Source organism: Epinephelus lanceolatus, chromosome 20, assembly GCF_041903045.1.
Source record: "Epinephelus lanceolatus isolate andai-2023 chromosome 20, ASM4190304v1, whole genome shotgun sequence".
NCBI lineage: Eukaryota > Metazoa > Chordata > Actinopteri > Perciformes > Serranidae > Epinephelus > Epinephelus lanceolatus.
In genome coordinates this window covers 16,957,534-16,974,746 of record NC_135753.1, presented here as the reverse complement: position 1 = coordinate 16,974,746, position 17,213 = coordinate 16,957,534, and the positions used below count along the sequence as shown (strand labels likewise).

General features: G+C 42.8%; 1 protein-coding gene across 1 annotated transcript; it reads left to right on the top strand.

The window, feature by feature from the left end:
• The first annotated feature begins 13,794 nt into the window (after nucleotides 1-13,794).
• On the top strand, nucleotides 13,795-15,900 carry sox17 (SRY-box transcription factor 17). Its single transcript, XM_033638495.2, has 2 exons — nucleotides 13,795-14,242; nucleotides 14,627-15,900. The coding sequence occupies exons 1-2, from the start codon at nucleotides 13,942-13,944 to the stop codon at nucleotides 15,529-15,531; spliced, it is 1,206 nt and encodes a 401-aa protein (XP_033494386.1). The 5' UTR covers nucleotides 13,795-13,941; the 3' UTR covers nucleotides 15,532-15,900.
• The last annotated feature ends 1,313 nt before the right edge of the window (nucleotides 15,901-17,213 follow it).

Genomic DNA, 17,213 nt, shown 5'->3' with positions numbered 1-17,213 from the left:
TCCCTCTGCGTTTCCCAGCAGAGCTCGGCCCCCCCTCCCTCCCTCCCTCCCTCCTGCCTGCATGCATGCATGCATACATAAAGCACCGTGCAGAGAGCACACACCTCAAACACCACATACAGCTGCACGTATTGAGGATTTTCTGCATTTCCGTCTATCGTGTTTGATTTCTTAAAGATTTCTTGTTTTTGCTGCTCCACTCTCTTTCACCCTCATCCTCCGTCTCCACAGCTCCCCTCTCTCCTTCCAGACCTAAGCTCTCTTCCTTCCTGCCCTCTCACAGCTTCCTGCTCCGGCTCTTATCACTCCAGAAAACGTGACACGGTCTCAGCCCAGTCAAACCAACACTAACCTCTGAAGCCCCCCTTTCCTTGGCCATCACTGCCTTAAATGGAAGTATTGTGGCCCCGCTGGGGTTTAGGTGCCTGTAGGGGGGTGAAGGGATATCACAGAGGCCATGTCACCCACCTGGGCCAAATCTGTTAATGGGCTTATTTATTATAAACAATATAGCCTCTACTTCACAGCCTACAGAGGAACAATAAATCTGAAGTGGCCAGGCGTGTTTTTATTTATGTATTTATTTATCTGAGAGGAAGCCGTGGGCACATTGGGACTTTATCAACTCATTCTCCTCCGAGGGGTTTTCCTCTGAGCTGAGGAAATAGTCTGCTTTGATTTACTCTGTAAATCTGTGCTTTATAACACAGCAAGGTGAGGAGGAGCTCGCACAAGGCTGAGGCTGTGGAGCATGGTTTGTGGTAAAAATGTGCAGAATCATGCTCGAGCTGACAGAATCTTGATTTCTTTTATTGAAAATCCTTAAAGAATAAAATAATTCTTGGGTTTGGATTTCAGTATAAAGTAAAATCATACAAACACTAATTTAAAATCTTCCTCAGTTTGGTGTATTTTCTCAGTATGTCATCTCAGATTTAATGAAATGCATGTTTGCTAACATTATATGCATGGCTTGCAGGTTGTATATTTATTGTTGTTTTATGACACCGCTGCCAGATACGGGTCTGCTAAGGCATGATAGAGCCCGTGTTATTGTAAGGCCACAAGGCCATCTGATAAGGCCCCATGCTCCACAGCCTGCAGCGATAACACATGTTTTGGATGGTTTCGAGCCAAAAAGCTGAACCTGCCGCTGCACAGAATGCAACAATTACTGCAAAGTTCAAAGTCCGCACCACGGGCAGTGATCAGAAAATCTGGATGCCATTTTTCAGCTGCGGATAGCGTCCTCTTGGGTCCCCATTGTTCCACACACTGCAGCATGTCAGTGTAGGTAGTAGCAGGCTTTTGTCTGGATGCAGTATGTGATGATATCAGGAGGGACTTTCCCCCCTGAGTTTCCTGACATGAGCGGTTCCCATGTTATCATATAGGAATAATCACAGGAGGGATGCTGATCAGCTGACACTGGTTGCTAAAATGTGATTGGATAGATTCTTTTTATAAATCTGTTTTGATGTAATTATGTCAATCATGCCTTTCATTCATTAAAGTATGAGTAATTACATATTCCTCACCTTCTTTAATAGAATAGTTAGACGTTTTTGGAAATGCATGATTTTGCTTTCCTGCTGAGATGACCAGATCAATATCACTCTCATTTCTCTGAGCTATAGTCTCGCACGGACCTTAGCTTAGTTTAGTAAGACTGGAAACAGCTGGTCTGACTCTGCTTAAAGGTAAAAAAATACACCTATCAACATTTCATATGCTTAAGGGTACAATCACACACAAGCAAATGAACGAGTGACCATCACCTGTTGGGAAGATATTCGTGCTGAATGTGGGCAGTGCTTAATGTAACAGACCAGGAAAGCTAGCTTGCTAGCTAATATTAGCTAGTTTGCCAGTAAATACATAAACACACAAATATTATGTCATTGGTCCATTTTCCATTTTCTTACATTCAATGCCTGTCTCCTGACTTACCGCCAGCTAGGAAGCATCTCTTATGTTTATATTTTCCATAGCCAATATCATACAGTACTGACTGGTTAAATACGGAAACATTCAATGTTTCCTTCACACAAACGTGTTTGCCATTGGATGAGGCTGCGATTTCAACAATCAAAGTTCACCAAAGTTGAATTCCAACCAATGCAAAGATGCAAATTTGCTTTACCACCGCAGGCCAATTTTTTACTCGCCTCCGTGCTAGTAATAAATGGAAGAGAACGAGAGGCCAATATTCTCTCATGTGCGACTGTAGCCTAAAGCAGCTGCAAGGAACTTGCATTTCGTGTTGATTCTGGTGGCTCCTGTGGACAAAAGCGGTCATTGTTCCAAGCCACTAATGTAAATTCATATATTGATGTAAACCACGGCTAGCGTACTACTCATTGTGAAACTTTGCTTGAGAAAATGTGGACATAGGCTCTTCCAGTGTGTGTGCTGTAAATCAGGGAAGCTTGCCAAGGGTGCCAAATGTGCTAGGTCCGGCACTGTATATTGAAATAGCTAATCTTCTCACTGATGGTCTTATTTACTTATGTAGGTCATATAGAGGCATCAGTATGGAGACTGTTTCATAAACAGTTAAAAACTCCATGTAGTTGCTTTTAAAATAATTGCGTTACATGTAGTTTGTTAAATAAATTTATAGGGCGTGGGGTTAATTTCAACATTAGGAGGGACTCATTTGACAGGCTGTTTTCATGCACTGTTTGTACGTACACATAGGGGAAATTTTTTATATGACCCACATAATCATGAGCCAGTAATTCGTGTATAGCCCATGTAACCATTGACCAATGCACTGAGGGGAGTAAAGAAGTAGATAGTATTAAGACCAAAAGTCCACGCTAAGAGGCAGGTCAGGGTGGTGGATGGGTCAAACAACACAGGACTTTCCCCCAGAACCGTGTGACACCAGGTGAACTTTGTCTCATTTTAAAGTATGTTGTTATCATGTTTCTTTTCCTGAATCTAATCTACAAACTCTACTTGCCTAAAGCAAACGTAACTTTATGTTGAGTACTTGACTTTACATTCCCTTTGTAATGTGATTATTGGAGCGGTCATTTGTTCGATATCACATGAACCATTGTATGTGCATATTTGTAATTTATCACACACAACCATTGCATGAGGATATGTTGCATATGAAATGGAGGATTTGGGGGTTATAACCCACACAATTTTGAGCATTAATTTCTTGCATTCTGATGAATTTTGCACCAATTTGTGCCTTTTCTGCATCAGTTTATACTTGAAATGTCTTTATTTTCATCAAAATAATACTCTTCTACTACTTCAATGTTTACATTGAGGGGAACATGTTCAAAATATTGAGGGGGGCTAGTCCTCTGCACCTATGGATGGTAGGTATATTTCTTAACTTTGATAGAGCCAGGCTAGCTCGATTCCCCCTGCCTCCAGTCTTAATGCTAAGCTAAGCTAACTGACTACTGGCCTCAGCTCAATACTTGAACTGTTTCTTCATTTCAAGTTTTTTCTGCTAAGCTACGCTAACCACCCGCTGACAGTAGATTCATATTTAAGTGGTATCAATCTTCTCAGCGAACTCTTTGCAAGAAAGCAACCTCTTACTGAGAAGCATATGTACTAAAGTGTATTCCTTTAAACTGAAGCTACAGGGCTGGGTTTGGTGCAGCGCAACCTCAGGAGAGGAGTGAGTATATTGATGATCCATTGTGTGTAAATGAACTGAGGAGATAATCTCCATCAGGTGAACTCAGACACTGAGAAGTTTAGTCAAACACAGGGACTCCTTGAAGTGAAAGATAGGCCAGATATGTAAGATAGTGTATTGATAAAGTGTTCTCACGGCGTACCATTCACTGTGACATGACAAACACCCATATTTCATCTTAACAATGTGTTTTTGTGACATGTTAATATCAGCCATCACTTTCCTCTCAAATAGGAAATGTGAAAAAAAAAGGTGAAAGCTAAATTTTCACACCTGAGGTTGGTTTTGATTCCACCCCACAGTGTCGCAAACTTGACACCAATTCATCCGCCTTGTGATTTGGTAAATTTGACAGGACATTAATTTGAGCGAGAAGAAACTTTTTGACAGAAAATATGTGTGAATCTGATTAAAAGTGGATCTTCCTATCAGCGCTGCTTGTTTCTATACAGCGTTAGTGTAAAGGGAACAACGTAGGGAGGAAGCCCTCACACACACAGTGCATTTCCTCCATAAAACCACAGCTGTGTGAAAACAACACATTCCTCGGCCATTTCTCTCACATTAGTACAATAAAGGACAACAGGGTCTGCAGAGCACTGTAGTCTGTGAGTCGATTTAAGACTCATGTTTGCACTGTTAAAATATGTGCAGTTAAGTTTGCAATCATAGTAAGATTACATAAAAGTGTTGCAGCATCAATAGGTAGTGCCGGAGTCAATGTGGGAAAACAGTTTGAAGGAGCTATAACCGCAGTCTATTAAAGGAGAAGTTGCTGCATCTATGAGGAAGTTCCAGTGATGAGTTTTGGAGTATTTGTTCTGTAATCCCCAGAATGACAGCACATTATTTCACTGTGAGAAAAAAACTATTAAAAAGTCCCATATTAACTGTGTCTTATGATATTGTTTCCACCACAGCTTGGGATAGGTTGGAGCTGTGAGCGTCTCTCTTATCTTCTGTCTCTGCAGCTCCCTTGCTCACCTCTATTGATCCAGATTCTTGCTAGGTGCGATGCCACTGATCACACACGCTGTTATTGATCGACATTGGTCACCCTGGGCCTACATGGTGTCCTGTTAGCACCCTCGGGGGCATCTGCGTTTTTCTTCTACACTTTAGCGCCTCAACCAGGCAAAGGCCAAACATGAAAGGATTCAGAGTGTTTGAGCAACTGAGGGATCAATTCACACCCTGATTGTCATATACAAAGGCTTCACTGTCTTTTCCCTCATTTCCAAAAAAATCATAGTCTGCTGAGTTTGATCAGTAATTAACTTATCAATTTTCATTATGTAGGCATCAAATGCTGATTTTAAAGGTCCAGTGTGTGCGTTTTAGGGGGATATATTGGCAGAAATGGACTATAACATAATAAGTATGTTTTCTTTAGTGTATATTCAACTGAACATAAGATCATTGTGTTTTCAATACCTTAGATTGAGCCATTTATATCTACATAGGGAGTGGGCACTCGTCTATGGAGATTGCTCATAGATGTAAGATAATAACTAGATACTGGACGCCAATACGGCACCTATTCATTCCAATGGAGTTGCTCACCTGGTGTATACGCCAAAAAAAAACTTCTAGCTTTTGGATTTACTTTCATGCTGTGCAACCCATTGAATAAATGTCGAGTAGTTTGTCTCCCACTGGCTCCACCCGGAAGTTCTAGATTGGCTCATTGACTTTACATTGTGATGATGTCATATATTTTTAAATCGCTTTTCTTGGCTCAAGGAAATTTTTACAAATATAAAACCTCCATGCTTCAAAACTTGACAATATAAAGATTTATAATTGACTTTGAGGTGTCCTGTCAACAGTTTTACAGATGTCTCTTTTGTAATCGTCAATGGTGGTCGTCCTGGGCCACAGTGGATTTTTTTTGCTGCAATACTGCAAGTGGCCACTGAAGAAAATTTGAAGCAAGGCTAAGTGGCTTTCCTAATTCAGTGATTTCAGTCAGTTCAAATCATTGGGTCCATTTGTTTTGGAGAGGAAGAGACCTCTGTGGTTAATTCAGTAAAAAAAAAAAAAAAAAAAACCTGAACCATGAACACTGAAGGAATTCTAACAAGGAGATTTTTGTCAGCTGGTTGCAATCGGCAATCCTCATCACCAGATGCCACTAAACCCCCCTAGATCTTTCACACTGTACCTTTAAAGTCTAAATATTGTTCTTATTTCCATGTTCTCTGGAATGAAGGTGCAATCTCTTCAACGTGCATCATCACGCTTCTGCAAAACAGATTAGATGAATTGAGGGACTTCTTTGGGTGGAGGGGTCAAAGGCAGGTCAGGTGCTGGGGAGTAGTATTTATGTGGTTGGTGGCTGTCAGGAAAACAATAATGCTGCTTGGACGTAATCTATCATTTGTTTTCTCACCAATACTTATGAAGCAATTCCTTATTTTGCCATACAAAGCAAGTGCAGGGATTGTGTAAGAGCTGGAAATGAGAAAAAAGACTTTGGTGTTTATCTGTTTGGCTGGACAAAAGTATTGTTGGCACACAATGTATTGTCAATTTCATCCCTTTGATGGTGAAAAAATAGATAAGAGAGATAGGTGTTTTACTATATAGCTTCAGTTCATTTTCAAGTGTTTTCTAATGTTTCGTGTGCATGTTTTGTTCCTTAAAAAAAAAAAGTTATTTCAGGCTCATACTCATGTGTCAAGGGCAAAAAGAAAAGAAAGACCCAAAATAGACAAGTCTTATCAGTTTGGGAATGGTCATAGCACCAGTAGGAACAATGGCGTGGTGAGATGGGAGCTGAGCTTGACCCTAATAATGCGACTGGTCCTGTCAAGGAACCCGGAGAACAGGAAGCCCACCGTACCTCTGTCTTCATGGATAAAGTCATAAAAATGATAAACACTGGTCTCGATTAGCCTCCGTCAGGACAATGTGCCGGTCAGCGGCAGGGAGGACTCGGGTCGGGCCAGTAAAAGTGAGGAGATGAAAGAGTCAGCTCTCCCGTGTGGCTGACCTCCCTGTTCGCTCCACTGAGGAAACCTGGGTTTTCCCTTTCCCCGCTTACTAATGGTGATTCATCAGTCAATCAAGACGTTCTATTAATAGACTTTGTTCTCCCTGTGGTGTTGGAATAAAGAAGTGGGAGCAGATTTACAAATGAGTGAAAGTCACCAGGAGAGTAAAGGGGCCGGCTTAGTGTAAGTTTACAGTGTTTACTACAACTTGGATCTTATTTTGAAAGGTCTGCATATTGTTTCTGTTGAATTCAATAACAAGGTACACAACAGATTAATAATGGGAGGACACTGCTGCTACAAAGTCTGATGGGACAAGGAAAACAAAATCCCCAGGTTAACTTAAAGCTGGAATAGGCAATTTTACTTTGGCACCATTGGGCAAAAATCCTATGATGAACTTTGAGCATATTGTAGTTCAAGTGGACTGAGAGAAGACTTCTGCACCTCCTCTTGGCTCTGTTTTCAGGCAGTGACAGGAGACTTTAAACAATCACAGGTCATTTAAGAGAGGGGGTGTTCCTACTGGCTGTTCTACAAATGCAGATGTGGGTGCACATCTTCGGTTAAAGCTTTATTCAAAGGCAGAGAGTCCTGCAAAGAAAGATACTATTCCAACATGGGCAACAACTGCCATCACTGCAAAGCAATCCAAATATTAATTTTCGCGATTCGTTTCAGAGATGGAGAGAAAACGTTGCTAACAGTTTGCCCTCTGCTAATCAGGCTAAAAAGGCTCATGGCTGTGGCTAATTCAAGTTAATGTACTTGTAGCTAGCTAGAACCTCATTCCCCACTGCTATGGATGCCCTCGCCAGGAGGAGAGCAGGCCAGCCCAAATCCCAGCTTCCTGCTGTATCAGCAAACTTTCTGTTGCTGCTGTTACACAGGTTAGACCTGGCACTGCCGCTGGTCACCAGCCCACTGGTGGTTTACTGTATGAAACACATGAATGTGCCTGTGCTCATCTGATGGGAGGGGCTTATGACAGAGAGGGAGGGGCTGCAGGAGAAGGATGTATTTTAAAATTCTGTTGTTTACTTCTGCCTTGTCTAAAACACTATGAACACTAATATAAAAGAGAAAATAAAAGTGTATAGTGATATTATTATAACTTTGCATTTTGAATTTTCATCACTGATTACAGACTGACTCACTGATTGACCTTTGACTTACTCTACATCATATATGTTTAATATATATAAAAATAAAGTGATATTGATATAAAGCTAATAGTTGTCACAGAGTCAATATTTGACATTATGGGAAATACATTTTCTTGATGTTTGATACCACTCTCATGCTTGTGGTCTATGAGGGTACAGCCTTTAGACAGTTAGCTTAGCTTATAAAGACTGGAAACAAGGGGAAACAGCTAGCCTGGCTTTCCTTTAACACAACTGCCAGAATAAATGTTGGCATTGTACATTTTTGCACATGTTAAAGTTTCGTTAGTTTTAGTCAGAAAAATCACTGGGTTATTCATAGGGGGGAAAAATCATATTTTGGCTTGAAATGGCCGGAAATGATGTGAACTTGCAATGAAAAAGTATCCGTTTTTTATTTTGGTCTCAAACACTGGTCTGCTGCTGTTTGCTGCTACTTTAAAAAAATCACAAGTGTGTATATTCATTTTCTCCAAGATGGTGCATTTGGAAAGGCCTCTTCCCACATTTAATGCCACTGATTCAAAGACATCCTTGACATTATGATTTTGTGTTGCTGTGTCCTCTCAGTCGTCCTGAGTGAAACTACAGCCCTATGGATGTTCTCAGGAAAGAGACTTTGATTATTTTACTTGTTGCTTCCGTTTTATTGTTGGCTGACCCCTGGCAGCGCACAAACCCTGAGGTCACCACAACTTGCCGTGAAAATGTTTCCAAACATCCTCATGTTAGCATGACTAAAGGCATATTTAAGATTTGTCTTGGAACCGAGGCTTGAGTTTAGTCAAACAGACAGAGAATGAGGGCAAGACGAGGAGATAAGACAGATGTGCTCATCTCCAAACTGAGCGCCAGAGACAAACAAGAAATAGTTTTATCATCAGAGCATCTTTATGAGGCGGGGGCCGGATGGTGCTGCAGAGGGGTACAGGGTGAAGATATCAAAATGTATTCTTTGCTCAACGTGGAATGAGCTGGCCAATAAACACGCCAGGGCAGAGTAGATTCCCACCTGATTCCCAGCAGATTCCCGACAGATTAACGCCTCCAGAACAATGAGACAAGAGTGGAGACGGCTTCCTCTGTGTCCCTGCTCGTCTGAGGCAGACAACATCCCAGCAGTGCGACCCTTTCTGCAGGGTTCGGGTGTGTGCTCTCGGGCAAGGACACTTTCCCAGCAATCTCCTGAGGGAGGGGGAAGCCTGGACCACCATAAAAAACATCTGTGTGAAACATATAAGTGTGCATGTGAGTGAAAGCCAAAGCTGTCGGCAGCGTGATCAGTTTCTGTCTTGTTTCTTGCTAGAATTTCAAGTCCCCAATTTCTGTGACCAAAGACGGGCCCAGGGAAAAAACGTGATCAAACACAGACTTTCACATCCTTTTTGTGAGCATAATTAAACCACCTTAACCAGTAAATGATCTCTCATATCTGCAATCCCCCGCATGGGATGATTTTCAACTTACTACAGATCAACCACCAACAAAAAGCCATCTTTAAAGAAAGGCCGTAAACTTTTTCATGACATATATTCCCATTACGGGTCCTCTGTGGAGTTTGATAGACAGCTGACAGCAGAACAGAAACTCATTTTAAATTCCAGAGTGACAATATCAGTGTTGAAGCTGTGGGGAAAAAAAGGTGTGATTTCTATTCACAGAATCGATCTCAGATGAGATGTTTCACTCCTCCTTTCTCTCCTGCACACCTGTCATGTTGCTCCCCTCTTTAACCTCCTCATTATTCTCTCCTCATGACGCCGCCGCTTTCCCCCATCGTGAAACACCTCCTGTTCTCCAGAGCAGGTGTTGGAGGAAGTCAGTCTAATCAGATAATCTAAACAATCACTGTCTCACCACTGATAATCACAAAGGTCTACACACTGACACTTTAGCTTCATTTTCCAACAATACACACGACAGAAGAACTCTAAAAGCAGCTGTTTTCAGGAAAACCTCTGATAAACTCATTTTGGTATTTTAAAAACCTGGACTCCCAAGTTTTTGTGTCTAAGTGACTTATGGGAACAACAATGTTTGAAATTGGTCCAATATTGAATGAGAAAGCTGCAGCAAGCAGCAGCAAAACAGGCTGCAGTGTAACCCTGTGGGGCATTTGTGCACCCTGAATTTGTGTCCACTAAAGTGTTTGTTTTTGCCACTGACAGGCTCAGATTTATACTAAGTGGCTGACAAAAGTATGGAAAGGATCCCTACAGAGACAAACATTTTTATTAAAGAGTAAGATCCTTTTTGTGTGACCAGAAACACCTCCAAAATCACCATCACCAAATCCACCAGACACCATTTAAATAAACAGTAATTTTAGCATGTGTAGAGCCAGCATATTTTCACATCTACCTGGGTGAAATGAGAGTTTATTACAACCAAACCAGAGACAGTGATTATTGGAACAGTAAGAAGATGAACTAATGTGGCTTTTTTTAGTTTTATTTTCTTTCTGTTGGGTTTGAATGAAGTGTGATTTACAATGATAAAATTGTTGTTTATTTAAATGGAGTCTGGTGGGTTTGGTGGTAGTGCTTTTGGGGCTGTTTCTGGTTAGACAAGAAGAATCTTACTCTTCAACCAAAAGGTCTATCTCAATAGGGATTCTTTCCATAATTTTGTAAGAGACTGGAGCCTGTCAGTTGCAAAAACAAGCACTTTCAGGGGGTGTAAATTGATGGTGCATTGAAGGAAGCATGAAAAATGGTTAATGAATTAATTGTTTAGTGTATAAAATGTCATCAATTTATGAAAAATGCTCTCAAATTAGCTTTGGGCTCTGGGAAATATTAATTTTGGCATCTTCAAGTTGCTTGTTTTGTCCGACTAACAGTCACAAAAAAGAAACATAGAAGACAAAGGACAAATCTTCTAATAATTGACACTGGTACAAACAAATATTTGGCATTTTTTCGTGAATTGCTTCATGAACTGATGATCAAAATGATTTCAAATTAATCATCTGTTGATTGCAAATTAAAAATGTTTGAGGTGTAAGCTTTTAAGAATAGAATACCCAAACATTAGCAGAGTATTGTTTTAACTCAGAGCACTTTTCCCCTCTGTGGCAGCTTAGGCCTTCACAGCTCAAGTGGCTCAGGGAATCAGTGCAGAGTGCTAACATATATATACCTTCCGTCCCTGTGATTTAAACTAACACCACTGCCTCGCAGCTCGGCACAAAGGAGCCAGCAAACACATTGTGCAATTCCCAAGAAAGCCACCCGCAGACATTTATACAGCGAGACTGGCGACCAGCAGCTCAACTGCGTTTCAGAACTCACTTGGAAGGCGGACAGTTTGTGCTGCTACGCCAAGGACAGGAAGTGCTTGCAGAGGGACAGGAAGTGCTCACCGCTGCAGTAGCCGAGGCTGGAACTGAGATAATGCCATTGTGTAAGCAAGCCAAGTGACCTCTCCCTGAGCGCAGAGTCCAGAGGCTGGCGTCGAGAGCCCTGGCCCCCACCCAGCCCCAGACTCCCCAGGCACGGGGTGGGGGACTTGGTAGAGGGACAGGGGGAGGAATGGAGGGAGGAGGTGGAGGGGGGGGTGTGAGGCGTGTCACACACCACCACCACCACCTCCCCTCCAATCCTTGGGTTGACTCTGAACCTCACCTTGTAGAGGAAATGTGGCTACGACTCCAGACTTTATGACTTCTCCCATCAAAAGCCAGGATTTTTCACTCCCACACAGCGAGGGAGAGAGAGGTGGCCGGGGCACACTCATACCCACGCCCATGTCGACACACGCATACACACACACACACACACACACAGTCTCTCTTTCTCCGCTCTCTTCGGATCATAGGGGGGAAACCTTATCAGGTCATCAGCGGTAAAATAGACGATGACAGTATTATAGTCCAGATCCTGTCCCATGCAGTGCTTGGCTGGACCTTCCATCCAAAACACCCTCCCACCAACCCCTAGAGGGTCACCCGGCGTGCTCTGGAGTCCCCGCTGGTGTCTGTACAGGGGGCACGAAAAGGTTGCATAAGCATCTCTCATATTTCTGTCAGCCGCTTTTGCCGTGTCACAGCGGCTGTAAACCCACAACAAGATGGGAACGGTCCAAGAGAGGACGGAGCTGACAGATTAAGGTCTGTCGGCTCTGATAAGACCCAGCATCAGCCTGTTTGGGTTCGACAGTGGCTTCATTCTGCGCTACATAAACACCCAAAGTCTGGATATTTGAGGTGCAACAGGTTGCTTTAACCTTTCACTCCCTCTGTATCACCGTCCTGGTCCGGCACAGCTGCTCCAAAAACAAGGAAACACATTCTCACACATTTCTGTAGCGTGCACGTGTGTCAGAGAGTTAATGGAGTTTATATTTGACTACCGGCTGATGTCATCTACACATATTTCATGAAGTATGAATGCTGAAAGGAAGCAGTCCAAAAGTTTCACCTCAAATTCAGAGTGAAACTGCATGTTGTTAAGTCTCAGGGAGGGCGAATATATTCTTTGTATGCTGAAATGTAGGCATAGATTTCAGGGGGGATGCAGGGGATACACCCCCCTCAATATTAAGAACATGCTGCAACCCCCCCCCCCCACTCATAAAAACATGAAAATAGACTTTTATTTTGACAAGATTAAAGACATTTGCACCATAGCTGATGTAGAAGATGCACAAATTGGTGCATAAAAGTCACCAGAACATAGGAAAATAAGCGTTTGATGTTCAAGGTTTTCTGGTGGAGGACCCCCAACCCCCCCTTTCATGCGTCCCTCTCAATGCAGAAATAAAACCTACGCCCCTGCTTAGAACTTTTTAAACTCAAAGGTTTTAAAACAATAAAGTGAATGAGCATCTAATGAGGGAAAAATAATTTGATTGAAACACAATAGTTCTGATATTTTAGATTAAAAGCACCTTAAAGCTTTGTTGAAAGAGGAACAATAGATGACTTCACATAAATAATAAAATACTTTCTGGTTCTTACACATGTGCTGTTTTATTTTTAGTCATTGCAGACTTGGCACTGCTCCCACTGTGCCCCTGTATGATGTAATCCTGGTAAAAAATAATTTGGGCTTTTTCCTCAGACATTATGTGTGTTCTCCTCATAAATGTGATACCATATAATGTGTTTTACGCCCTCAGCTTAATCAATCAGCTGTTTGTTTGGCTCATTAACATCCCAGACCGACGTCTAGTCGGGTAAAGACAGCACATCTACAACTGTTTTGACATTTGAGCGTCACAGCCGGAGACAAAAGCGCACCAGTATCACAACATTTTACAGTTTTTGTTTTTCCAGAGGCCTCCTCACCTCACAGGTAATGTCATGGGTATTTATTTAAGCTTTCCCCGCTCTTATTGATTTCACTTTAAATCCTCAATTAACGCCCTTTTGTCCAGCGCGTCTCATTAGGCTGCAATCAAAGACAGTCGAGACGACCGTGCGTAAAAGTTGCGAATGAGTGAGCCATTAACTCCACGCGTAAACCTGATATTCAAGATTTTAACACAGTTAACCCCCCAATACACAGACTGACCATCAAGTGTATTGATGTCTGAGCATCAGTGTCAGTCTGAATTAAAACTGGAGCAAATAAACGTCATTGTGGATTTAAGAGTTCATTAGTTTCACCCTTTTTTTCGCGCGTAAAGTAGATAAAAATTACGCACATTGCCAGTTTTTACAATGCTGCACTAATGCATGGATTTATATCTGAGTTTGTAATCTCGCTATAAATTAAATGTGCACATGAGCATTTATTTTTATCATGTACAGCTTGCATCTATTCGAAATGTCACAGCCTCTATCCTTAAGAGGGTCTCAGCTCTTCAAACAAGGGTCGGAGGCGGGCTACTCCAACTTTTTTACACCTTTGTAGTAGTGGGCACTCCCACCACTTGGTGATTGGCTGCCTGTGAGTTTATAGCGCACCAGCCTTCACATCCAGAGCTGAGTAGTCGGTACAGTTCAGTCCATGCAACTCCTGGAAGTGGCTTATGGATGTGACAAATAATTTTCCAACTTAAAAGCAAGAAACATTTCTAAGTTCTTTAGATCTGTCTTTTGGTTCTCGGCTGTGGCGTGTTGCTGCCCGGTGGCTCTCCAAAACCTCCCAGCTGGACAGAGATGAGTAGTCCCGATGCGGGTTACGCCAGCGACGATCAGACCCAGGCAAGGTGTACGATGTCAGTCATGATGCCTGGAATGGGACACTGCCAGTGGGCCGACCCCCTCAGTCCTCTCGGGGACACCAAAGTGAAGAACGAGCCGTGCGCCTCCAGCTCCGGCAGCAGCCAGAATCGCGGGAAGACGGAACCGCGGATCCGACGGCCCATGAACGCGTTTATGGTGTGGGCAAAGGATGAGCGCAAGAGACTGGCGCAGCAAAACCCGGACCTGCACAACGCGGAGCTGAGCAAAATGTTGGGTAAGTAATTTCATACTTTATTTTAAATAAATCATGTTGGTCCCCTATTTTCCAGATTATTATTCCTGTGTGATTTTAATTTTAGGTGCTTGTTAATTTTATATAGGCTACTTTAGTTTAATGTTTTATGTCAAATAGATTTTTTAAAATATTTTTTATTTTATATTTTATTCTCTAACAACAATTAATAGTTATTTCTCAGTCAGTGCAGGTGATGTTACCCTGTTATTGAAAGTTATTGTGTCTCAGTTAAGCTTCACATGTAACCTCAAAAACCTGTCCCTGCCCCCTAAAATGGCAACAAGCTATTTTTGTGTGCATCACCCAGCTGCATACAGTATCTGCTGACATATCATTGATGTGCACTCTCCTCTTGACCTGCAGGGAAATCATGGAAAGCCCTTCCGGTCACAGAAAAGCAGCCTTTTGTGGAGGAGGCCGAGCGGCTCCGGGTTCAGCACATGCAGGATCACCCCAACTACAAGTACCGGCCCCGGCGGCGGAAGCAGGTGAAGAGGATTAAGAGGCTGGACTCTGGCTTTCTAGTCCATGGTGTGTCCGATCACCAGGGCCCGTCGATGCCTGGCGACGGCAGAGTGTGTGTGGAGAGTCTGGGCCTGGGCTACCACGAGCACGGCTTCCAGCTTCCTCCACAGCCGCTCAGCCACTACAGAGATGCTCAGGCTCTTGGGGGCCCCTCTTATGAGGCCTATAGCCTCCCTACGCCTGACACGTCTCCCCTGGACGCTGTAGAGTCAGACTCCATGTTCTTCCCTCCACATTCACAGGAGGACTGCCACATGATGCCTGCATACGCTTACCACTCCCAGGCATCAGAGTACCAGCCCCAGGACCCCCTCTCCAACCACCACAGCAACCCCATCCTCCACCGACTCCCTGCCTCAGCTCCAGAGCAGCCTCCTCAGCCTGCAACCCTTCCCCCTTCCTACATGGGATGCCCCAACCCTTTGGCCATGTATTACACCCAGCACTGCAGTCCCAGCCACCCCAAACGGCATCCCGGTGGGGCAGGACAGCTCTCCCCTCCGCCTGACTCCCACCCTCACTCAGCAGACAGCGTGGAGCAGATGCACCACTCTGAGCTGCTGGCGGAGGTTGACCGCAGCGAGTTTGAGCAGTATTTGAGCTCCTCGTCGGCGCGTGCGGACATGACAGGCTTGCCATACGGGCCACACGAGGCTGGCATGCAAGGACCTGAAAGCCTCATATCATCGGTGCTGTCAGACGCCAGCACAGCTGTGTATTACTGTAGCTACAACAACTCCTAACCTCCTGCCTGGCCTGTTAACCCTGCTGCAAGGACACATGATCTGACCTCAAATCTCTGTAGCTAAATTTGAACAAAAATGTCTTTTATTTTTTTAAATTTTATTCTTCACTACCAGCCTACACTGCTAGGCTCATGAGATTTTAAAAATGGAGCTTTGGAGAAGACTGTTGTACTGTATCTGTCTGAGAAAAAGCCATAGAATATTTCAAACACTGGTTTTAACTTTTTTTTTCTTCCTTTGTTGCAGGGATATGAATTCATTTTGTGATAATAAATATTGTACAGTCACTATTTTAAAGTTTATGTATATACTGAAGGTGTTTTTTTATACTTTTTGCACTTTTGAGAAATAAATTTTGCAAATATGCTCATATTGTCTTGTTTCTATTATTTCACTTTCTTTTAAATTTCAGAAAACGCTGAATGAATTCTTTTACATTTATTTACTTAAGGGTATTTTTTACTTCTTAAATCAAAAGCTTTATCACATAAAAAGCAGACCTGACTGATTGGTTAGTGAATTTACTCGGAAAAAATGTAAGAACAGATCCACTTTTTAGATGTTTTCCACAACATTGCCGTTTACATAGTGTTGGCTCTGTATTACATGGCACGATCTCTGTTGGTTTTTCCCCACTTCCACAAATGGGCTCCCAGCAGCACCAGTCGCTCACCTGGAAGCAGGGCAGCGGAGGGCTGCGACCCAGCTTCCTGGCCCGGGCAGAGTGGAGGTAATCTCAGTGTCTGCGTTACACATGGCGCCTTGTTTTCGCAGCATGGAAGCGCAGTTTATGCTCCGGACATCCTGTCTGTGAATGATTTAGTCTCTTCTGATTAATGGAAGGGGCCATTAAAATTCACAGTGGTCCACTACACCTCTTTTAAACAATGGTGACACTCTATTTTTTGTGTTTTTACAGCTGAACATGAGGTATAATTCAATAACCACCCTCCAGCTAATAACATAGCAATGACATCAGGTTTTATTTCTGAAAGGGTACGATATATTTATCTGCTTACTCCAGGCTATTGCCTCATCATATGTCACATTTATCAGGTAAAAGTCTTTAAGAGATCAGGTCAAACCTTGAGGATGATTTGCAGTATTTATAGCTAAGAAAGAGTCCCGTTTTATAAATAAAGATTTTCCCTATTCTAAAAGGAAGAGGTTCTTCTCTGCGGGGTCAATCACCATGACCTCACGATCCATTTTTAGCACTTCAGAGGAAACATGTTCCAGAGGTGTATATATTCATGTGCTTTGTTCATGCTGAATGTTTTGAAATATTCTCTTATGTAGGAGAAGTAGTGGTTGGGCCCCAAGGTAAATATCTGTTTCTTCCCACGGTCGTAATAATGATCCAAGCTTTTGTTAAAATCAAATAAGTTTTTGGTCTTATTCACGTCTAAACAGTTCTTTTAACATCAACATGTTGTTTTCACTCCAAACTGTTGATCTGATAGGTGTTATGTCTTCTTACTTCCCTCACACACAAACTGACTTATTTCCCTTCAGGCCGTGCAGAGCAATCCACTGTAATTGGTGTGAATGTGTTTAAATTCAGTCTGCAGCTGAGTGGCAGGTTTATCCTCTCTGTTGTTACAGCTAATGGGTGCATAACAACAGGCTCAGGCCACGATCCCCGAGGCTTCAGCAGAGTGGGTGGTGGTCACCTGCGC